Source organism: Pteronotus mesoamericanus, unplaced genomic scaffold, assembly GCF_021234165.1.
Source record: "Pteronotus mesoamericanus isolate MK-2021 breed Mesoamerican mustached bat unplaced genomic scaffold, CSHL_Meso_final contig_657, whole genome shotgun sequence".
Classification (NCBI taxonomy): Eukaryota; Metazoa; Chordata; class Mammalia; order Chiroptera; family Mormoopidae; genus Pteronotus; species Pteronotus mesoamericanus.
This window is the reverse complement of record NW_026555229.1, coordinates 19,035,365-19,059,976: the sequence shown is the minus strand read 5'-3', so window position 1 is coordinate 19,059,976 and position 24,612 is coordinate 19,035,365. Positions and strand designations below refer to the sequence as shown.

At 49.8% G+C, this 24,612-nt stretch overlaps 1 protein-coding gene across 1 annotated transcript in view; it reads right to left on the bottom strand.

Annotated features, from left to right (window-relative positions):
• Positions 1–409: 409 nt before the first annotated feature.
• Positions 410–24,612, bottom strand: part of PLPP4 (phospholipid phosphatase 4) — a 94,861-nt gene continuing 70,658 nt past the window's right edge. The window contains exon 3 of the mRNA XM_054581778.1: positions 410–656. Coding sequence (XP_054437753.1) covers positions 531–656 — 126 coding nt within the window. The 3' untranslated portion in view covers positions 410–530. The remainder of the gene's footprint in view (positions 657–24,612) is intronic.

Here is a 24,612-nt window from a genome sequence, read left to right as displayed (position 1 = left end):
TGAGTGTGAGGCCGCAGCACAGCCTGCCCGCCCCGCCCCCTCCCGGCTTGGCCTGTGAAGCCCACGCACATCCCAATGACTTTCACTTCTCTGGACGGCCCACAGCGCATGATCCAGGTGGGAGGTTTTATTATGTTTTGCAACCATGAAAACAGAGGAAGGCGGCTTGGACAGCAAACACTGCAGACAGAAGAGTCAACCGAGCTGCACCCACCCCACCCTGGCGCCTCCTTCCCCAAGTCTCCCAGAGATGGTTCCTGCGTCCTTCCTCGGCGAATCCAACGAAGTGGAGCGTGAGCATTTAAAGTCGCAGGAACCATCGGCAACATGGAAGCGGACGGGTCACTGTGAGAAAAAACGCATGGGAAACACACTACAGGAAACTTCTCCTACTGCGCGATGATGTTGGGGTGGGAGGGTGCGCCTGGGCTCATCGTCCGTCCCCCGGGGCCCTGGTCATACAGGGCCCTCGGTGATCCCCTCCAGCGGCAGGGTGGGCGCGCTGTCAGCAGGCGAGCTCTCCTCTTTCTTCAGCGAGGTCGGGACTCGGAGACTGACGTAGGGCTTGTGACAAGCTGTGTTGGCCAGGGGCGGGTAGTGCTGTCTGTAGCAAATGTAGGCAAGAATGAGGCCGATGACTCCGCCAACAAAGGAATCTAGGCAGGAAAGAACAAACATGGGAGAACGGGTTACCATTCACTCAAACGTGGCCAGAAAGCTCCTTTCCCACCTGCTCCCGACACTGGCTTGCTGATCGGGCCCCTGACAGCCTGAAGGAAAGAGAAACGACGCTGGAGGTACAAATCTTGGTGGCCTCTGCAAACTTTTCTAGAACTTGGTAAACATCCCTTTGTAATGTGTCCTCGATTCCTTCTTTTGTCTCCTTACTCTGCACCGGAGCTTATCGCATGAGCTCAGATCTGCATTCTTGATCTTTAAAAGCAATTCGAAATTCTGGAAGAAGGACCCCAGCCATCTCTGTCGGATCTCACTACCGCGGAGGGCTGTAATTGCTTTTTCTTTAGCAAGCTCCTGCCGGAACCCCTGCATTAATGCTGGGGCGCCACAGAAACCCAGCGGGCACGCCGGTCGCTGCCGGGCAAAAAGTGATTTCCCAGGGAAGAAATGAACCTTCTGAGTCACAAAGCGAATAAAACATTTCATGAGACACCAGGATTGGCAAACTCAACACACCGCCTGTGGGAGAGGCCCGCCCCCTCCCCTCCATAAGCTGCAGAGCTCCTGGGGGCAGGCGAAGGGGAAGGGATGGGGAGGTGGAACAGGCCCCTCCACAGGGGGCAGCCCCTTGCCTACAAGGGCATTCAGCTGGTGCCTGACAGAGACCCCCACGGGAGCGGCCCGCCCAACGACCCTCAATGAGTGTGTGTGTACACGTAGGCACACGGGGGCATGCTTCTGTGTCTATGGATTATTCTTGCCCAAGAGATCGCCTAAGACATCTTAGTATAATGGCATTCTTCCCCTAACGAAAGGACTCGGAACTCTTTTGTGAAGGTCGCCGTCACGCTGAACGTCATTCTCCGTTCCACATTTACCACGCTGGATGGCGCCCACCTCCACCGGCAGGTGCGTCGGCCCCGTTTCACACCATCAACTCAGGCTCGGAGAGGCCGATGGAGCTCTCCACAGACACGCCCCTTGTTCATGATGTAACGGACTTGGACTCTGGTGTCCTGGCCCTGCACCTGCGCTGCTCGGTGGCGCTGTGCTTGTTCCCTGACAGGTTCATCCCAGGCCTCTTGTGTTCAGCTTCCAGAAGGGCGCAGGCCATGACGGAAGGTCTGTCCACCTGGGCTCCCTTAACCCCTCAGTGCTCAGGGTAAGTCTCTGAACACTTCCCAGCAAACAACACGCTGTGTGCTGACCTCGGTTTCAGCTGCTTCTTCTGTGTCTGCTGCCGGGGGTTTGGGGGTGGGTGTCAAGGAAATGTATCTTTCAAGAAAACAAACTGTTTAATCTTCAGGTATTTGCACCTCACTTATTTTTTTTTTTTTTGAGCCTGTTATAGATATTCTCACTCCATCTAGATATAGTGGGATAATTTTTGAAGAAAAGGATTTTATCTTCTTTCATCTTTTGAAGAATTGTTTTTACTAGACCAATAGTTAAAAAAAATTTTTTACAGTTCTACAACAAAGAGCTTTAATCTCTTTTTAAATAAGTTTAGCAATTTAGTGCGTGTAATTTTACTTACACACAGTGGCAACAGGTCAAGAACACGGGCATTTCTGCGAGGGCTGCATGAAGGTCCCCTGCGGGTCCAATCGCTGCTCTGGCAAGTGGTGTGGACACAGCAGCTAATGACGGGTTTGTTTTAAGTGCAAATAAATGAGGTCATTCTCCTGATTAAAATCCTGCCCCCTGCTATCAGGGAACTGACCAAGACAGCTGCTGTCTTCCCTCGCTTCTCAAAGGTGCCTGCTTTTCCCCTCTTCTTCCTCTTCCTACGCACGCTCCTCTCTTCTGTCCACTCTCTTCCCTGTTCAATGTCTTCTCATCCTTCCGAGCTCAACCCAGCCTCGCTGTGCAACAAGGCTTCGCCTGGGCTCCGGGCTGGACCGCGTCTCCCAGGTGCACACTCTATTATCCCTTCCCCGCCCCACGTGCAGTCAGAATGAAAAATAAAGACACGCTGTAACAGTTCAGTGTTTCAGGTTGGATTCTAAATGCCATGAGTGCAGGGGCTGCGCCTGTCTTGCTGCCTGTTGATACCTGAACACCTGGAACAATGCTTTGTTCGTGTGGAATTAACTTGGCTGAAGGAAATGGGTGGATGAGTATGTGCACAGGAACTGGCTGCTGATGTCTGTGTGTCCTTGCATGGGCCCCTTTCGCCTCTCCGGGCCCCTGTTTCCTCATCAGTAACATAAGAGCATCAAACAACTGCACGGAGGACAACAGGCCTTCCCTTGTGAGTGATCTAGGAATTTGACCCCTAGGGTCAGCCTACGGAGGCCAAGCATTCAAATTAGTTGGAAACTCTGGCAAGGTATATTTAGAAAGCAGGTCATCTCCCTGGTGGGGATAAAGCACCCCTTAGAGACCAGTCACTCTGACTGGCCCAAGGCAGAGGCTGAATACCTATGGCTACTTTCTCTCTGTCGCTGTTCAAACACAGCCAGACTGTGTGGCCTCCATCTGGCAGGCAAGGAAACCACATTGGAGCCCACCTGGCCGAAAGGGAAGACCATCTGAGAGATAACAATGAAACCCCAAAGCCCATCCCTGCTCCCAGTACAGGCTCTTGGGACTGAGGGAGAGGAAACAATTTTCTTCTACCCTTCTAGGTTCTTTCAACTGGTCTAATAATTAAGTCAGCATGATAGATTAATAGGAGAAAATGACCAAATTTAATTACAAAGGTCGGTACAGGAAACCCACATACATGAGAGTTAGAGACCCCACATACACGACAGGTTCAGAGACAGACAGGTAAAATGAGGTCTATGTGGCATCCTGAGCTAAGGCTGGTAAGAGCCCCGGACTTCGCAGCGGAGGAGAGTAACTCACAAGTCGGTAAGAAGGGCAGGCCATCAGTAATTAGATGTCTGCCCTGTCATGTAAATAAGTGATAAAAGTTATTTCTGGTAATAACTCATATTATGGGCAAGGCCCCCCCGTTTAGATTCTTCAAGGTAGTTAAGGGAGGTACAAAAGGTTCTCCTGAACATTCAGCTCAAAATAATCTGCATGCAAAAGCGTCGCATCTTAGGAAGGGGTGTTCTGAACCCCTGTGGGGCTTTGGCAAGGTATCCAGGGCCTGCCTTCCCCCTCCACCTGCGAATCCTCTGGGCTGAGGCACTGCAGCCCCGACCAGGGCAAGTCACTGCCCCTGTGAGCCTCAGTTTCCCGGCTCTCAGACCCAGACCTCAGTATCTACCTCACTGAGTTGTGATGACAATTTAATGAGGCCATTCTTCTACAGATTATGCCACAGAGAACGTTACAAAATAAAACCTGAAAATATATTGTCTAAAAAATATAGTGCCCATCACTGTTACCCTTATTCTGTTCCTTTCCGAAACTACTGGGATCTTTCTAATCTTTTCCCATCCTTCCCCGGACATAGCAACGCACCAGTCTAGAGTTCTAATCTCTTTAGAATGGCCAAACTTCAAAGCTTTAAATACACTTCTCATGAACTTACAAAATATGTGCCACCCAGGACATGGAAAAGTAACATGTACCATGTATTCCTGAGTGGGGTCAACAAGGCGTAACTTGTGTGACTGAATTAAGTCCCTCAAATGGAGAAGCTCTTCACGTAGCCTGCAGCCAGCAGCTTTATCTAGGTCAAGGTCGTAGAGTCGCACTATTGTTTTGTTTTTCCTCCAACCACAGGGAACAGCCACACGGGGTGTTGTTTTTATTAACGTCTGAAATGATCCACAGCATCAGCACTGGATCTACTGACTAGTGAACAGGCCAAACAGCAACAATTACAAATAACACAATTCAACCTCCTATTTTCTGTGACATGGCATTTCGTTAGGTGCATCTCTGACCAAAACATCAGATCATTCCAGGTATATGTTCCCCCGGATCACTGATGAGGCTGCAGGCAAGGGCACGGTGACTCCTGTGGGTGAGATTTTCCCGTTCAGTGGAATGAGTGAAAGTGGGAACTCAGGTACGGTCAGAGTTTTCAGAAGTAGCCAGGGCAACGGAAAGTCTAGCGGAGCTGCCTTCACAGCAAAGTTATTTGGAGCTTTATTACAAAGGTGGTGAACGAGATCCAAATAACTGCTTACTTTATGGAGGAGATGGTCATCAAGGGCCTCGAGGGGGCCGCTGTTGATGAGCTCACACTCACATCCTGCAGGGCGTGTGCTGACAGGGAAGTGGGTGGGGAAAAGTGGGCAGAGGGCGAGCAGAGTTTTACTAGGGGGAGAAACCCACTTGGGATTGACTCCACCCCAAATACGGCAGCATGGGACTAGAGGATTCAAAAAGGGAATACACGGATCTCAGTGTCCCCAGCGAACAAACAACGGCAGACTTCTTACTCAGCATGGATGTCATCTATTCGTCACACCTGTACTGCCCGGTGTCAGGGGTCGGGTGTGCTGCCTGATCCTGAACAAAACAGATTAGCTCATAGTCCTGAATAGGAGCAGCCTCCCCGATGAGCTGCAGCTGGGATCCGTACCGTGAAGGGGAAGAGCAGGTCTCTGAGGCCACCCGCTGGAGCGGCCTGGCTGGCCTGGAGGGGGGTTCCAAGGAGGACGTGACCCACAGGCCACCCTTGCAGGGAGAGCAGGCACGGCCGGGGGAGTTGAGAAGTGGAGGCAGGGCGAGCACCTGCAGGCTTCCGGGCAGGAGAAGGGAGAGGCTCGGCAAACTCAAGGCCCTGCAGGAAGGCCCGTCTCCTGCCCGAGGGGTAGCGTCTGTCGTTGAGCAGAGCACACGTCAGCCAGGCTCTGGGGCGGGCCAACATCGCTGAGCTGGCTGACGTGGGACGTGCATGGCTTGGGTTCCATGGCCCAAGATACTCAGGTAAAAATCAGGTCTGGCAGATTCGAGAACCTCATGTGACAGTTTCTGTTCTTTTTATTCGGTTACCAGTAAAGTTCCCTGTTTCTGTGACTTCGAGTTTGTTTAAAAGAACTTACACAGCACGGAGCATACAGAATCTCCCTGGTACACTGTGAGCTGGAAGGCAGCTGCCAAGTCCGTCTTCCATACCGTGCCTCCGGCAGAAAGTATGCCTGGCACAAGAGAACGAGTGGGTGGATGGGTGGGTGGATGTTTAAAGTGTAATTTTGGTTCATTTCAAAAGGGAAAGAACTTCCAGAGAATAAAGTTAATTTTTATAAAGCCAGTATAAAGAAAACCCAATACTAGTAAGAGAGGAGCATGATTCATTCATTCATGCAACACATACTTATTAAGCACTGTTGCGAGGTGAATTTTTTGTCTGCCCCAAAGGTACGTTGATGTGCTCACCCCCAGTACCTTAGAATGTGACCTTCTTTAGATGTGGAGTCTGTACAGAGGTCATGAAGTTAAAATGAGGTCAGCAGGGCGGATTCTCATCTACCATGACTTGTGTTGTTGGAAAAGGGGACATTTGGATACAGGAACAGGCACACACAGAGGGAAGGAGGTGTGAAAATATAAAGAAAACACCATGTGAAGATGGAGGCAGAGGCTGGAATCACGGTGCCAGAAGCCAAGGGACATTTGGGGCCACTGGAACCTGGAAGAGGCGAGGAAGGAGGTGTCCTAGGGAGTGCGGTCCTCCGACACCTTCATTTCGGACTTCTGGCCTCCGGAACAGTGAGACAATTTCTACTGCTCTAAGCCACTGGGTTTGTGGAAGTCTGGTGCAGCAGCCCTGGGAACGGGGAGTCGCAGGGGACCTTAGCAGAGGGGTGGCACAGGCTGGCGCGTGATTTGAAGGCTGACTCTGGCTGCGGTGGGAAGGGCAAAGGAGGAAGGAAGGACACTGGCAGGGAGGGATCTATTGGCAATAATCCAGGCAAGAAACGACGGTGGTCTGAACTGGAGTGGGGAGAGGAAGGTGGATCTGGAAGTCCTTTGAACATAGAACCGATAAGGGAAACGAGAGAAAATCGTGGAAAGCAGAGGGGAGGGTGTGCTGGGGTACAAGGAGGCGTGGCCATCAGCAGGACTTGGGGGGTAGCCACGATAATGGACAGAGCAAGGCATCTGAGAGGATGCCTCCTTATTGGATATGAATATGCAATCGAGAAACCAGACAGACTTCGCAAGAGCACTACGTAAGAGGTACTTCCAACGAGGCACAGTTGCTTAAATCGAGATGGAAATGGAGTCATCCAAAGCTCACAATGTTGACTGAAGTCTACAAGGAGAGGCTTCGGGTTTTGCTGATGCCCACGGGGCTCCACGTGGAATCTCATCATGATGGATGGCTCCTGCCCACGGCCGCTGGGCAGCTCAGTCTACTGAAGAAAAGCAACTTATTTATCTCCATCAGTCCGCCTGCCTCAGATACCCATCTACGTGGCAGTCAAAGGCCTCACGGCCTGTCCCTTCAAGCTGGAAGCCTTGAGGCCTCCTGGGTGACGATCCTAATAAATAAGTGCTGAGTGATGACAATTCCCCACACCTTGAACGGTGCTGCTGCTTAACGTGTATTAAGGGAAAGAAAGATAGAGCCGAGATACCGTGCAGTTCAGGGCTTTTCAACCTCAGGGGCAGGCCTTTGGGCCCCAATAAGTCTGTGTTGTGGGGGAGGTGCTACCTTGGACATCACAGGATGTGTAGCAGCATCCCTGGCCTCTGCCCACTAGATATGTAGTCACCTCCACTCCCAGTTGTAAACACCAAAAAGATGCCTCCAGACATTGCTAAATGTCCCCTGGGAGGTACCGTCCCCTGCCACTCCACTTGAGACCACTGGTATAGGCAGTGAGAGGTGGCCTTTTAAAAGGGGAATTCGGGTAAAATGAGCCTGCCTCAGAGCCCGTTAGAGCATCCAAGGACAGACACCGTCCTCTTGTGGCTGAGCCTGGGGGGACAAGCTGAACAGCGGACGGCACAGCTGACCTGGTACTGGAGCCACATCAGTGACCTGTACCAGCCAAGGCACCTTCAATTCTGGCTGAAGAAATCAACTGCGACACGGTGTTGCTTCCCCCCTGTCAGCCTCAGGTATGGCCTTCAATGTCACGGAACGTTAGTTCCCTCACTTTGCACTCCTGTTCTCCCTCTACTGTGCCACGTTCTTTCCCGTGCCAGCAGGATGGGATGGATCTGACACTCCACGGCCAGCAGGCCGTGGGGGCACCAGATGCGAGACGGGTTCACCAAGAACTGCTTCTTCATCCTTCCGCTGGGCACCAGCCACAGCCAGGCGACGGGTAACAAAGCCGGTGAGGGCAGGAGTACTCGAAAGGCCAACCTCACATCTGAGGCTTTTGGGCCAAAACCGCTACGCAAAGGCTCTTAGGCGTTCTGAGGGAGAGCAGAAATCTATTCCATTCTGAAACCCTTAATCACTTCTCAAATCCAGAGCGGCTGAACGAGCATGAAAGCCAGGACTCAGCTTACAAATGGACCGTGCTCCGAAAACCGCCGCCTCTCAATCAGCCGTTGGGGAAACACAATACCATCCTGTCCCCTGTTTTAGGAACGAGGCATTAAAGAACAACAATACCCATTTTCACTTACGAAGTACATTCAGACCCGCTACTGCATCGAGTCTATGCAACAGCTCTGTGAAATATTTGGGAAGTACTGCTCCCACGTTCAGAAGGAGGAACTACAGTTCACAAGGGAGGAATGAGAAGCAGTCCATAAAACACCATCTAGCCCACGCTTTTCTTCATGGGGAAATGCCCCAGTCATAGAAACAGTGACTTTCGGTCATGTCAACAACGATTTTGTTGGAAAATATTCCCAGGGCCAAGGGTGCAATGGTATGCGCCCTTGTGCTGTTGGCCCAGCAATTGGCTCCCTGCTTCCCTTGCATGATGCAACTTCCTATTACCTGGCACTTAAACCAATAACAGCAGAGGGCAGGGAGAGCTCAGGGCCCAGCCTGTGGCCCTCTGCTGACCACCCCTGTCAGCATGCACCCCCGCCACCCCCAACCCCAGGTCAAAGCTATTGTTGGAGGCTCAGGCGGCACAGAGCACGAGCTCCAGGAAAGTGCAGGGTGGAGCTGAGTCCAGGGACAGAGCAGCAGAAGCTGGGGAGGCGCAGGGAGGAGCAGGAGGTCCGCGGACAGGAAGGGGGGAAGGCATCCCCAGCTAGGGGTTGCCCTCGCTGGCCTCAACTGCTGTCTCACTACCACTGGAAGACACACCTGGGAAGAGGTGAGAAGAGGGTGATCCCACAAGGCACCGGGCTGCAGAAATGGGAAAAGGGGGAGGAGGGGGACAGTGCCTGGTGGTAGAGCAGGAAGAGAGAGGAGGCGCAGGCCGCAGACTAATCGTGGGAGACCACTGGTCCAGGCAAGCTGGATTTAGGCCCATTGCATTCGGTCTGTTTGCTTGAAGTTGACCCAGTGCAGCTCCCCACCGGGGCCTCTCAGACTTCACTGGAAATAGCAGACCTGAGTGTTGATAATGTAGACTCCTGGCCACCATTCCAGACCCGCTCCCCCACCCCAGGAGTTCAACTCCTGGCTCGGGGTCGCCTCATCAAGGTGATCTGAGAACTGCCATTTCAGAAGGACAGCCTAAATCCACACGGAGGCCACATGCCCTGTGGAGGCCACCTCTGTCTCTGCTTCCTGTTTGCTGTGGCAGCTGCCACAGCTGATCTGCAGAGGGAAGTGGCAGGGCTTCGATTTATTCCAGGAACGAGCCCCTCACTTGTTTTGTGATTTTTGAGCGATTACGGATCACTAAGCCGCCCACACCTGGCAGCGGCTGCTAAGAACATTCCTGGCATTGGTCCCCAGGCTGAACGTCTCCTTTGGAAGCACATCCATGGTGAGAAATATGTCCTTGTGGGATGGATGTGAGATGTGAAAGGAGCCAAAAACCACTTGGCACCAACTCAGAGGACTGAGGCAAGTGACCCAGCAGGGAAGTCACATTGGGGTCCAAGGCCAAGGGCCCACCATCCCAGCAGGACTCGAGCAGCCCCTTGAGCATCAAGGAGGGAAAACTCCAATTCTGTCCCCAGCAAAGGCAGTGTTAAAGCCAGAACTCACTTGAACAGCTGTATTTTCTTTAAAATAATGTCCCCTCTGTCATTTCCACACACTCTGGTTTCTGAGAGCTGGCACTTAACTTCTCCCCAAATTGGGGCCTTTCTACACCCATCCCTACAGGAGACCAGCAGGTACTCACCTTGCCAGTGATGCTTGTAGTCACACATGCGGGACAGGGCGATCATCATGGCGCAGTACAAGGGCAAGATGGCGGCACACAGCCTCCAGCTCTTCCCCCGCCCACTCTCAGTGAAACAGTGCAGCTTGCCGGCCAAGTAGAACGTCGTGAAGCCGAGGCCAGAAAAGGCAACTGCCAGAGAGAAACAGCAGGTGTTACTCCGGCAGGTGGTGAGTGGCAGGGATGCGGAGCATCCTGGGCATCGTGTCTGCCCTAACGCGCACCCCCAGGCACAGGACCACGCTGGCACCAAGCACCGTCTACGCAATCTGTGCCCTTGCAAGAACCACGCTGGTATGAAACTTTCAACCATGGGAATGACCTTCTAGGCTTACATGTGATCAAAATCTACTCTATTTCATTCATTCATTCAACAATAACATAATGGGTATCTGCCATGTGCTATTTTAGGTGTGAGGAACAAAAAGATACATCTGATGCTGTGTCTGGTCTCAAGGGACTTGCAGTCTGACTGAAGGACGTGGTCATGCTAATAGACCATTTTAATACAACGTGTTGAGTTCTGTAAGGAGGGAAGTAGATACAGAACAAAAGACTGTGGTGACGACTTAGGTGTGAAAGGCAGGGGAAAGGCAGGGATTTTGGCTTGGTGGCATTCACTAAGACGGGACCAGCAACTGCTATGGAGGAGTGAGTTTGGCAGAGAAGCCAGTAATGTCAAATTCCTTGTTTTCACTCTTAGAAATTGTGGTTATTGATTTTCACTATCCAGAGAGAACTTTCGGCTGTGCTCAATCCATTGGCACAGGTGTGGAGTTGGGTGCAGCATATATAAACCCCACGCTTTTCATCCAATCAGGTTTAAAACACCGCTGGAAGTCAGTGAGATTTCAGGAGGGTATTCTGTGGGCTTAGAACCACAGTGCTCAGCCCTGGCTACCCATGGAGTCACTTTTAAAACCTGGAAGCTTTAAAAATGACCTCTAGCGGGACCCCATTGCTAGACATTCTGTTTGTTCTGATCTACTGGTCTGGCGCGGGCCCTGGCATGTGTGTGCCTATGTGTATGTAAGTATGTGCGTGTATGCACGCACGTGTCTCTGTATGTGTACGGACTCTACTGGCATCCAGGATGGAGCTTAGGTACTTTTGTTGAAGGCAGGTGCTATAGATCCCTCCTCCTCCGGACACTGGCCCATCAAAACTGTCCTCTTGATTAGAAATAAACACGGCTGAGGGGTGGGGCTCCCAGGTACCCAGCTCACCCAGCGACTTGGTAACACGGGTCTTCCAAAAAGGGGGCCCCCAGGAATGAACACAAGCTTACAACAAGGAACTTTTTCAGCAACCAAATGAAACAAGGCAACAGATAGGTGTGTTTTCTTTTTAAAACAATATTAAACCAGGTTCATCCCAAGAATAAAAATAAAGCAATCAAATATTTTTAAATAATGATTTATACGCAAATAAACAGCAAAGCAGTGCCTACATATATTGAATATTCTGTTTAAAGTAAGAATATGCATTGCCCAGGCACACTGTAGATCATTTGGTATGATGAAGAGTATTAAATGATATTTCCAAAGTGGCCCCATTGGGCCACCATCCTAACCAGCACAACGGGTTCTTAATTTCTCGTCCTCATCCACTTTCCTGTGTCCCTCCCATTCACTGACACTCTCCCTTGAAACATCAGAGTCGGAGTTAAGGGGAGGCTGGAAAGTTGGCTTTGGGGGTCTCATTTGGGGGTCTCTGAGCTCTTACGGAAGAGAAATGGACTTCATTTAAACCAAGCAGCTTAGCAAGTCTGTCCACCTAGTTATACAAATGTGGGGAGTGGGAACGAACTGGCCCGGGGCTCTACAGGGTTATGGATGAAACTCCCCAAGATTTCAGAGGAGAGGCAGCCCCGGGTGTTGCCAAGCTGGCATCTCCTTGGAAAAGAAACAGAAAATAAAATCAGTGAGTGACGGGCGGATATGGAGCAGAAATGTGTGTGTGTCCCCGTAACAACAATGCTGTGGTGACTTTCAGATGATGAGTCCATCGGCCAATACCGCCCGAGCCTCCGGGCACATTCAGGAGATGGACAAGGAAGAGGCTGCTGAAACCTTTAAGGTCACAACCTGGGGCAGGTGGTTTGAGGCCAGACCCTCGATCACCTCCTTGTCCACCAGGAACTGGACTTCAACCAGCGCGCCAGCAGAGGGTGCGGCTCGTGCTTTGCAGAGCAGGCAAAATGTGATCCCTCCCACCCCGCGGGGCCCATACTCCAGGCCTCCAGAATGCCGAAACATCTGCTTCTGTGAAGAGGAAGCAGGCTTCAAAGCCATTTTTAAAGGCCAAGTTCAACAGCCTAGACTCCATGGGCTTCTGGCAGCAGCTGGTCTTCTCCAGCATCTTCAACTGGGCCTCTGGGCAGTACTTTTAAAGCAGCACTCTGTGCCCTTAGTTTCCTAGGTGACATGATAGACCCCAATTTCATGATAAACCTATGCTAGTCACTTTCTCATTGACATTTCTATAGTTACTCAACCAGCACAATGCCTTTTGGCAAAGGGCTTCTAAGGCACTTTTTTTCCTAGCTTGGGAGGCACACTGGGTGGCACAAGAGCTTGGCATTCCTGCTTTTCCAAATACTATGAGAAAAAGAACTGGGTTCAACCAAACCATGAGGATCCCAGTTTTTCTGCCACCTCCTCCCGGGGGTGGGGACTTGGGACCAAGATGTATACGCTCCCGTGAGCCTTCCAGCTCTGAGGTCCTGGGACCTACCAAAGCTCAGATTTGGATTCAACGAGGAGAAAAAGAAACAGGAAGGTTTGGGGTTTTTTTTTTTTTCTTTTAAAGAAGTGCTTTCCAACTCTAGCCAAACAACACCATGTTCTCTTCTCAAAGAAACATGCACTTGAGACACGGAGGGGCTGTAAAACCTGGTATGTTGATGGGGAACGAGAGAGACAATCAGTTCATCCAAATGACTGGCTTTCCCTTAAACACAGCCCCTGCTTCCCACAGGATTAGGACAGAACTCTGCATTCACAGACGTCGACAGGGCACTGAACAACTTGGAAGACAAGCGTTATAAAATAGGGTAAATGGACTCACATCTTGGTAATGTTATTAATGACAAAAATATAATTAGAAGACTCTCAAGCCAGGGGTGACAGGGTGCAGACCACCTTCCAGTCGCAGGGGTTCCAAACTTGATGTGCTCTGCAGAGTTTGAAACACACGGACAGAAATACACACACGCACCCACAGCGATCTTGCTTTCAGCCTGGAACAGGTTTTCTCGGTGGGAAGCAGCTGATTGTAAATATTTATGTGTTGATCTGGCTGTGAAAAACAAAGATGCTCTTGGAGTCTCTCAACTGCAAGCAGATGAAAGCAGGTGGTTTCCCCACCCTGTTTCCGACACTCTGAGCGCACTCTCAGCTGTTGCCTACGACGGTAGAGAAGCAAAGCATCACAATACAAGTTGCTTGCCCCAGAAGTGACGCAGGCTCCCTGTGGACGGGCTGTCTGCCGACCTGGTCACCCTGAGAGAGAATCACTGATTCTTCTCTCTGGCTATACAGGTGAGTTGCCAAAGGGTTATAATGCTCCTTTCACAAAGAAAGGTCTAGTTACTGAGGTAGCTTAGGTGCGACAATGGGGTCTGCCTTTCCTTCCTGTTTGGCTTTTCATTTTATTTATTGATTAGTTGATTTTAAGGAGAGTGGAAGGAGGGTCGCTGGTTCGATTCCCAGTCAGGGTACATGCCTGGGTCGCAGGGCAGGTTCCCAGGAGGGGGCGCACAAGAGGCCACCACACATTGATGTTTCTCTCCCTCTCTTTCTCCCTTCCCCCCTTCTCTCTAAAAATAAATAAATTCTTTTTTTAAAAAAAAAGAACTGTACTTATTTAAATAAATAGAGTGGAAGGGAAAAGGATAGAAGGAGGGGGGCGAGAGAAAGGGAGGGAGAAACATCGATGTGTTGCTCTACCTTTTCATGCATTCATTGGTTGATTCCTGTGTGTGCCCTGACTGGGAATCAAACCCGCAGTCTTGGCGTATCAGCACGAGGATCTAACCAACTGAGCAACCTGGCCAAGGCCCCCATTTGACTCTGAAACCAAGTGGAAGACCTTTGAACTCCAAGGTCTGCAAAAAGAAAAAGCTTTCAAAACAAGTAAGATAATAATCAGGGGACAGACATTATTTTTGCGTCACATTTTTCACTTTGGCTAACTATAATAAATTGCCCCAGACAAACTGATCGTTTCTGGCACTGAGAACAGAACTATGCCCCAATAAGGTAATCTCTACAATTTTTTTTTTTCATTTTATGATGTTCCAAGAGTTAACACTGTCTTTTCCAAGAGGAAGACATACCAGATGGTTGACTACATCTTAATGTGGAAGGGCGTTCTGAGAAGATGCCAGGGCATCTCTGCAAGGCCACTCAAGCCAAGGCCATGGGGACAGGCATGTGGGGCCAATGCCTGCAGACCCCTTACAAGCAGGAGCTTGCTGTTGGGAACCAGGGACCTGGGTTCCCATGTCGACTTTGTCATCAACTAAACACATGATCCTCAGCAAGTCACTTTCCCTCCTGGGGCCTCAGTTCGCTTTGTGAAATGAGAGGCTGAACCACAAAGGGGCCACCATGTCACGCCCATGGGCTGGGCTGATGGTGAACATGAGCAAAGTTGTTGGATGGGAGTCCACTTTTTTACAACAGAGACCTTCTCAGCCTAGTTTCTGCTACTCTCCACCGTTGCCAGTCACTCAGAGCCAAGGAATATTTCACTCTCTGAAAAATCAATGGTTCGCTTGTGATAATAAATGGCAGCTCCTACCCAGCCCCCTGGTTGGGAGACAGCTGGGGTTGGTGGACGGGGGTCAAAAAGGGAACACTGGCCTGCGTAAAGTTGCAGCTCTGCCTCCACGCCGGCTGGTGTCTCCGTGGGGAAGGGTGGGCTCTTTGCTTCCGGAAGTTTTGATCTTCTGACAGAAGAGGGAAATCCAGACATTTAAGGGAAATGTTTCCAGTTTTGAATATTAAGAACTAAGAAAACTTAATGCAAGGTAGACCAAATGAAACTCCCTGTTGGCCCACGAGGCTCGGTCTGCAGGCCGCCCCCTTGAGAGCTCCCTCCTATCCCGCCTTCTGGTGCTGCCTAGCGGTCTGCTGTGTCAACAACCCTCTAAGCCTGAGCTGAAAATGACACGTGTCAGTTCATCCCTACTCTTCACACCAGAGCAAAGAAACATTCGATAAGTTTGGCATGATTGTATTGAAACCAACAGAAACAACAATTTAACTTTATTATGATTTGGGGACTAAGTAATCCATTTGGCAGGAGGGACTGTTTGTGTTGTTAAAGAGCGTAGCGTTTTGAGACCAGCCGAGCACATGGTGGCACTCAGCTCTGCCACCCACACCTGTGTGAGCGCGCCCCTCTGGGCCTCAGTTTCCTTATTTGTACAATGGAGTCAGCAGCACTCAACTCACAGAGTTATCTTGGGGGTTAGTTCATGAGGAACTGCAAAATGGTACAATAGCGCTTGGGGCCACTGTGACCACTCTTCCAACACAGCTGGCTGCAGCAGCCGCATGTGCAGAGCCTCAGTTCTGGAAAGTTCCACTCTGAAAGAGAAGCCTTCACAGTCTGCAGTTCTTTAGTTATATAAATGCATGCTTGCTTTGGGAGAATCCTTGAGCCAGGTTCTCAAGCTTTCATAATTCTGCAGCCCCCGGGGCTCACAGCAGATGCGAAATGATCCTAGCTGGCAAAGGAAAGAAGCTTGAAGACTCGGTGCGATGAGTCACTGGAGATCTCGCTCCCACCCGCACTGCCGAACGCCTGATGCCCCGAGAGGAGAGGGTCAGGCCGCCAGGAGGCCGTGCCTGTGCTGAGCGGCCCATACGCAGTTTTTCTCCTGGGGTTTCACAAACAAATTTTGTTGTGTCAGAACCTATTTTAATGTCTCCGTGGCCCAAAATCCCTTCATATGACCAGTTTCTCATTTATAGGAAGATTAATTTATAGTTCCTCAATTCATCGTTCAGCCTAGCTAAGAGGCTTCTTCTGTTTTCTTTTCTAAGATAAGCCCTCTTATTAATATTCTATGATATTAAGAGATTTCACTTTCAAAAAGAAGATGGTCACAAATCTTAGAGAGGAAGCGGATCTCCTTGGGTATCTACAGGCTAAACTATTTGGCGGAGCTCAAGGGAAGACAGTTATTTCTTCCTCAGGAAACTACCGACAGAAGATCATTAACATCCAGTGTAGCCACCCAACCAGAGTTACAATTTCAAGAAATAATCTTGATGAAAATTACAGAATAGACTCAGTATACACAGCAACTTTTCAAATAATCTCGCCTTCTTTCTAATCCATCAACAATGAGATAGTTTTGCTCTGCTGTGGGAAACAAAAGGTCTATTTTGTTGAATTAAAGAGCATTCTCAAAATCCTGAAATCTTCTGTATCTCACACCAATAATTCCTCTAAAATTTCTTTAAAGAGTTCATTGCAATTATTGATTATGATAGTTGAACAACCTTAAAAATATCCATTAATGCAACTAGATAATTTGTTTTTAAAAAATATTTTATTTTTTTAGAGAGGGGAAGGCAGGGAGAAAGAGAGGGAGAGAAACATCAATATGTGGTTACCTCTCGAAGCATCACCTACTAGGGACCTGACCTGTAACCCAGGCATGTGCCCTGACTGGGAATTGAACCCATGACTCTTTGGTTCACAGGCTGGCACTCAATCCACTGAGCCACAGCAACCAAGGCGCAACCAGGTAATTGAGGAGAAATGATTTGGGTCCTGATGTACCTTAGTTAAGTATCTATACATAATTCCTTTTCTGTGTACCTGTATAGCTAGGTAGACACTGGTCCCAGTAAACTGTAAACACCATGGGGACAGAACTTGTCTCTTTCTATCTGCAGAGCCTTCCACATCGATTAGCACTTAGAAACCCCCAAGCAAACGAACAGAGAACCTGGCCCAATGTTAGGTTACTTCCATCCTTTCCTTCATCCACTTTCTCAACACCTGTGTATCAACAGCAGCTCTGAGCCAGGGACTTTGCTGGACCCAGTTCCTGCCCTGGCAGAGTTTCATGTGGGAGAGGAAAACTGGCATAACTAGGGGACTTCCACAGAGGAAATGAGACTGGAGCCTGGAGGACAGACGGAGGAAAGCATGTGTGAGACAACCCCAGTCATCTAGGATCCAGGGGTTAAATCCACTCAGCCCTGCAACAGAGCTGCCTGCGGTCCCAGGCATGGTCAGAGTGGCCATCAGCTCAGGTGGAATTTCCTACCCTAGAACCATCAGCCTTACAAGTTAAAGAGAAGAGCCATCGGAGGACAAAAAAGACCGAGTACCTCTTAAGTACCTTGCAGACGGCAGGCCAAGCCAACACCACTTGACCGTCCAGTCCAGAGGGATGGAGGGAACCAGCTTGGCCCACGGAAGTAGCCAAGCAGACCCGATGGATACAACCCCAGAGACGTGAAATGAACTGAGACTCTCCTACTGGTTAGAGGTGGAATGAGGGTCTAAGCACATGCCCCATAGCACCGCGGAGTGGACACAGGTATATGTCCTGACCCCACCAGCTCCTATCTGTGCCACCTGGGACAAGGCGCTTAACTTCTGAAGCGCACACTTGCTGTCTGTAACGCTGACAGACAACTGCTGTCCAACAGAGTGGCTGGACGCGCCAATGCCAGTCCATGACACGCTGGACAAAGTGCTTGCCACACGTGAGGCCCACAGGGAAAGCCTCTCTTCCCTTCCCTCTGCCTTCTCCACGGACGCTCCTGCTCAAACCAGGCCGCCTCCCCCAGGTGGGCCGGAGCATGTGCAGGGGGCAGCGCGGCAGGTGCACACGCAGGGGCGAGGGCTCCACGGCGCCAGCCTGGCGCTGGGTCGGCATCCGTTGCCACTACATGCCCCTTCCCAGAGCAGTGGCGGGCACATCACGGGTGCTCAGGAAGTTCAAGCAAATGAACAAATCAACAAACACATCGAAGGAACAGAGGGATCCTGTGCAACCTGGACCAGACGACGGGCACTCTCGGGGCTCGAAGGAGACGCGGGGAGCAGCATCCCTTTCCTGCCTCGCTCACTCTCACTCTCCCAGCCGCAGTTTCAGCGTCCCTTCCCCGGGGGCCCTCCCTGGCCCGGCGGCAGGCGGCGCAGGCTCCTGCTGCACTTTGCGCCTGCCCTCCGCCGCGCTGGAGACGACTCCGTTCGTTTACGGGGATGTCACGCGTCCCCCTCATTCAATTGGCGTCTGAGCTCCATGAGAGCAGAGGCTGTGTCCCCCATGCCCGCACTCACTAGATGTTCACAAACTGTACACAGTGGACAAGGGCACGTTAGGCTGAGGACCTGACAGCCGGGGAAGGTTTCACAAGGGGGAAAGGCAGGGATGAGCCCGATGGAGCGGCCTTAGAGTCAGGTCTGAAACGCCACTGGCTCGGAATAGCGTGTGGTGGGGAGGTAGGCCGGGGCCTACGCTCAGCTCTGCTAGACCGCAGCCCACCCTAATTCCTTCTCTCTCCCCCCGCCCCCGCCCACAACTCTCTCTCTCCTTTCCTCTCTCTTATACACACACACAAATACACACACACTTCCCTGCACTCTTCCTACAAAGATCATCCCAGGATCCTTCCGGAGACTTCAGGAGACACTCTGCTCTCCAGGGACTGGCTGGCAGTCACGTCCAAGGACCTGGACCAGACTCTAGGGAACAATGTGAGATTCCCAGATAGAGGCAAACTACAGAATGGGAAGCAGGAAGAGCTTCCAAGGGTCTGAAGGGCGGACCGGCTTCAACGCACCAAGAGGGAAGGGACGGAGGAGCGGTGCCGAGGTGAGCCGGTGCGGTCGGTCCACCAGGAGGGGCGACCAGGAGACCAGGTGTAGCAGCTTCCATAACCTGGCCTCCTTCAGCCGCAGGACGACACAGTGACAAAGGCACTGGGCCACGTTATGGACGAGAAATAGAGACTCCAATAAGTCAAACTATTTACTGAAGGTTCATGCAGCCCTTAAAAAAACTGTGCATTGTTTCTAAAGAGAGCAAAAAAAAAAAAAAAAAATTCACAGATTTCCCTGAGGTAAGCGCAGTTACGGCCCTGCTCATTGCCGATTTGTTTTTATGCCCCTGTGGGCGTGTGCCCTTCAGGGTCCCTGCTGAATCCCGAGGGCCCAGCACACTGCCTAGCGAGGGAAGTCGCCAAGACAGGGTGGCTGAGCGAATGCAAGGGTCACTGCACTCTCCTGCACCGGGCCGAGGTCCTTGGAGATGGAAAGACCGACGTGGCCATGGAAGGTCATGCCCTTCGCCGGCTCTTTTAGGCAGGGTCACGCTTAAGCTACTGGAACCAGGTGAGATTTCCATCTCATGATGGAAATGACTGTACAGCCTTGTTTGAGAAGGAGCCCCGGGGGCAAGGAAAAGGAACCAAAAAGCACCTAATTAGACTGAAAGCAACCATGAGAGGCAGGAAATGCAAACAGAAAAAAGCAGACTATAAATTCCTGTGTGATGCCAGTTTGCATCTTCAAAGAGGATTTTGTTCTGAGAAGAAAAAAAAAACCCCCCCACTCAGGCATGATGCACAGAAAGTGCTGAGGAAGCACTAGGGACAGGGAAGACGGTGGCTGCGGGGGACCGAGGGGGCAGTCCCCCTGTCCACCCCTGCGGCACCGACGGGAGCGGGTAAGGCCGCAGAGGGGTGTAAGGGTTTTTAAATGGCAGAAGCCACTCTGCCCCCCACCCCCCACCCCCCACACATGGCTCCAGGGACAGTTCTTATCAGGAGTCCTAAATGGTTCTCCTCGCCCCAGAGGCAAGCTCCGGACTGTCACCGAGAGTGGGGGCCGTTTAAATCCCTGGGAACACCTTTGCTTTTTCCTGTCTTGATTATACGCCACAGTGGCCTGAAACATAAATTCAAGAACAAGCCTTCCGAAAGGAGAGATTACCTTGTTCCATGTTACCATCAGGGGGGCTGATACAAGCCAGAGCAGGATTACATAGAGATAACATTTTTATGAAAAATAATTGCATTTTACATCCAAAGGTCTTGGCAGAACATAAATTTGATGGCAAGATGTGAATGGCAAAGCCCACGTTTGAGAAACAACTAAAAAGACAGGAGTCATTTATTCGCCCTGTGTGTTCACCCGATTAGCCTCGCCTCAGGGTACAGGGACCTCAGAAGTCCCTGAAGCCTGAATGACAGCCACTGCCCAGCTAGCGTCTAAGGAAGTGGCCTCCACGCGCCTGCCTTTTGTGGGATGCTATCATATCACCTGCAGTTTGATCCGTGAGGGAAAACCACCCGTCGATGGCCCCTGGCAGGCGTGACTGGGGCTTTCAGCTCCCACAGGCAGGGGAGGCGGGAGAGAACAGAAAACACTCATTGCCCTCGGTTCCCGGCACAGAGCTCCTAACCCCTGGGGCTTTCCTAAATGCTAAGAGCACCAGGACCACCTTTTATTCTAACGAGGCGACTGTGGGTGGGCACCAGAAGACCAAGTCATGAGCAGAAGCTTGGAATTCCCACTCTGTCCCCATTCTCCAGAGAGGGGAGAGGGGCTGAACACAGAGTTCACAGCTGATGCCCGCGGGAGAAAGCCTCCACAAAACCCCAAGAGCACAGGGGTTAGAGGCTTCCGGCGGCGTGGACAGTCTATGCGCTGGGAGGGTGGCATGCCCACCCCAGCTCCGCAGAGACAGAAGGCCCTGCACGGGCGGCCCTCCCAGGCTTGGCCTCGCATGTCCCTGCATGTCCCTTCCTCTGGCTCTTCATCAGGATCCTTTATCACATCCTTTAATAATGTGGTAAATGTTAGTGTTTTCCTTTGAGTTCTGTAAGCTGCTCTAGCAAATTAACCAAACCCAAGGTGGGGCTGATGGGTCAGAAGCCCCCGGTGACGACCACGACCTGGGACTGCGATCTGCGGGGGGCTGGGGGGCCAGTCTGCTGGCACTGAGGCCTTCGCCCGGGGGACCTGACGCCATCTCCAGGCAGACAGGGGCAGAGCTGAGTTCACCTGCAGGACACACAGCGGGCGGCACAGAGAATGCTCAGTGTCGGAAAGCCCCTCACACCCAGCGTCAGAAGTGTGTGCGCGCGGAGGGCGCGAGCAAAGGAGAAACACTGGGACAACGCCTGGGCTTTCCCACACAGAACGTAAACGGGCTGGACATCGATGAGCTCCGCCGCCCCCTGAGGCGTCTGGCTCAAATGCTGACCACAAGGCCCAACCCAATCTTCTCAGTACTGTGCATGTGGAAAAGGGCACATGGATGTCACATTACTGCCCTGAGCTAGGTGAGGCCATTCATGGTTTCGGGTACTGAAAAACACTGCAGCGCCCTGACCAGCGTGGCTTGGTTGCTTGGGCGTCACCCCACAAAGCAAAAGGTCACCGGTTTGATTCCCGGTCAGGGCACATGTTTGGGCTGCACGTTTGGTCCCCAGTCGGGTCCATATGAGAGACAAACAACTGACGTTTTTCTCTCACATCAACATTTCCTCCCTCTCTTTCTCCCTCCCTTCCCCTCTCTCTAAAAATAAATAAATAGAATTTTTTTTTTAAGAGTAAGTAGGAAGGGAAGCCTGTTCTTTTGAAGGAAACAGCAGGGGAACTTGCCTGTCTCCATCTTCGAGCTGTGTGAAGAGATTTCATAACTACAAGATAACTCTCATAGGTTTTTGCTTTTCCTGTGGTCCCCAAAAACCTCAAGAGGAGAGTTAATTTGGGGGTGGCCCTGGGGTAGGCAGCGCTCTCCAGATAACCAGCAGAATCCTCTCTGAAGGAACTCAACTTCAACCCAGACATCAAAATATTCCCCTAAATAAAGTTGTAGGAGAAAGTAAAACACCCAGAGTAAGAAAAGTTTAACACAAAAGATTTCAGGGTATACATAGAAAATCTGATTTACAACCACTTTGGATATTATAAGGCACAGAATATAAAATCATTATTTGCAATAGGCTGAAGGAAACCATAGGAAGCATATGGTTTCTTTAAGCCTTTTTTTATGCTTAAGGAAGCATAAAAAGAAAGATAAAGAACAAGCGTTTTTTAAAAAATAAGGAAGCAGATTTTTTAAAAAGACCTAAGTAGAATTTCTATAAATATAGGATAATTGAACTTAAAAACCCGATAGATTAAATAGTACGTGAGCCAAAACTTTGCAGAGAATTAGGATTGGAACATGATTGATAGATCGATAACAGAGACAGGTAGATAGAAACAAACAAACAAACAAAGAGACAAAAATAGATACTAAAATTCTGAAGGAGAGATTAAGTGACACGGATAATATGGTGACAAAGTCTAGCAAACATCTGACCAGAGTTTTAAATTAGAGAAGAAAATAATGAAAAAAAATGGAGAAGAAGCAATATTCAACTAGATAATGGCCGAGGATATCTCAGGACGTGGAAGGACACAAACCTGAGATTTACAAAGCTCAATGGATCTCATACAAGATGTGCAACAGGAAACCCACAGTGAGACCCAGAACAGTAAAACTTTATTAACATAAAAGAAAAGGACACTAACAGCACCCAGAAAGGAAGGCCAGGACACCAGACGAAGGAGGAGTCATAAGACTTACAGCTGACTTCCAGAACACCAAAAACCAGCAATTTCATAGCTTCAGAGTTCAGAGAGACAGTGACTGTCCAATCAGAATTCCAAATTTAATAAAGCTATCTTCCAAGACTGAGGTCAACTGAAGAATATTTAGAAAAATGTAAAGCATAAAGCAATTACCACCGAAGGATATTTAGGCAGAAGGGGGAGGCGCTGGGACAGAGAAGGGACTATAAGCCAATGCACCGCCACGCGCACTAGTTACTGTGCACAGGCTGATGGTTTTGCTGGGGTGGCGGGGGGCGGCGGGGAGAGGGGGAATCAGGCTAAAATCAAGAGACTAAAGAAAAGTAAACTTAACAGATAAGGTTTTTTATCAGAGCAAGTATATTTAATAGCTTCATATTGCTCAGAACAAAGAAAAAATATGAACTTTTTGTCCAACAATTTGAACATTTACACACCCAGCCCAGCAGAATACACACTCAGGGGTTACTACAGGCAACCTCGGGGAGACGGGAATATAAAATTCTTTTTAAAAAGTTTGTCTGTCAACTTCTACAGTACGCGTCTACTGCTTCTGTCATAATGAAACAATTATTAAAATAAATAAATGTCTAAATAAAGGAAATAACAAATACACAGGTGGTGGGAGGCAAAAACAAATAAAGACAATAAAAGAGACAAGGACAGAGAGGAAGGAAATTTTGCACAGATAACCAACAACTGACAGCCAGAATTTTCTTTAAACCCTGTAAGTCAGTGAGGTAAAAGCAGACAACCTCACTGAAAAATAGGCAAAGATATGAACAGTAATGTTATAGAAGGAGGGAACCTAAATCCCATTAAGTCTATGAGAAGATGGCCCAGCTCATCAGTCACCAGGACAATTCACACCACAATCGCCAGGAGCCGCAGACGCGCCACCACCGCCCCGTCCGGCAGAAACTAAACTCCCCCGAGGCCTCGAGATGGCAGGGCTGTGGGCAACGGGGACCCTCGTGACTTGTTGGTGACAGTGTCTAAACCGTTTGTATTATTCCTTAAAGATGAAGACGAGCAAATGCCCCGGGAATCTACCGCCAGGCACACACACCTGAGAATTATTTTTGCAATGTTCATAATTGATCCAAACTGGACATAACCCAAGCATCTGTGAACAAACATAAGAATGACTTCTAACATGGGTGGTATAGTCAGGCCGCAGAATACCACACAGCAACAAAAAGGGGTAAACTCCTGCTACCTCCATCAGTAGTCTCAAAAACAACGGTGAATGAAAGTAGAAAATCATAAAAACATATTCTGCATGGCTCCACTTATATAGTTGAAACACAGGCAAAACTAAGCCACATATTGTTTAGGAATATATGCATGTGTGTGTATGGGTGTGTAAGACTACCTAGAAGAACAAAGAAGTTATTTTTAAAATTTTAAGATAATGGCTACTGTGGGAGACAGAACGATAAGACAGCAGGGAGAGTTACATTGGATTGCCAAGGGTATATTTAAATTCTATTTCTTAATCCAAGTGGTAGGTATATGAAGGTGTTTTTTATTGTTATTTAATACTTATTGTTTTATTTAAAAGTCGGAATATTATGTAAACCATACTGGTAGGTTTTATACATGATTTTTGTACATTTAGTTCACTCTTTATTAATTATCCCTGTAAAGCCACAGCAGAGCACTAAGAAAATTATATGGTCCGGGAGCAAATGCAGAGTTACAGCCAGTTACCAAACTGTTTGTCCTATAACAGGGACTATTCATTGGGTCATCAAGCAATTCAGAGCACTTAAAAAAGGAACAACCAGTTCCAGTCCCCAAACACTGTTCTCCTGTCACTGCAAAAGCTTAACAGGAAAGGCCCCAGGATCCAGGTCTATGCCCTCCAAGGCTAAGCGCACTGGCCCAAGCCACAGACTGGTGAGCGCAAAGCTCTGCATTTGGTTTTAGGGTATCCTAAGTATCATAATTATGGAGCCTTTAAATTCCTTTTTTTTTTTTTTTATGAGGACAGTGATTTGTTTAACCAGAGAAACAGAAGCAATGCGCCTCAAGAAAAAAACAACAAAGGAAGCCTATGGAACATCACCTCATTATTCAAGTGCAATGAACTCCAACTAATACTTAATTACAAGGGGCGTTTGGAGGCTCCGAG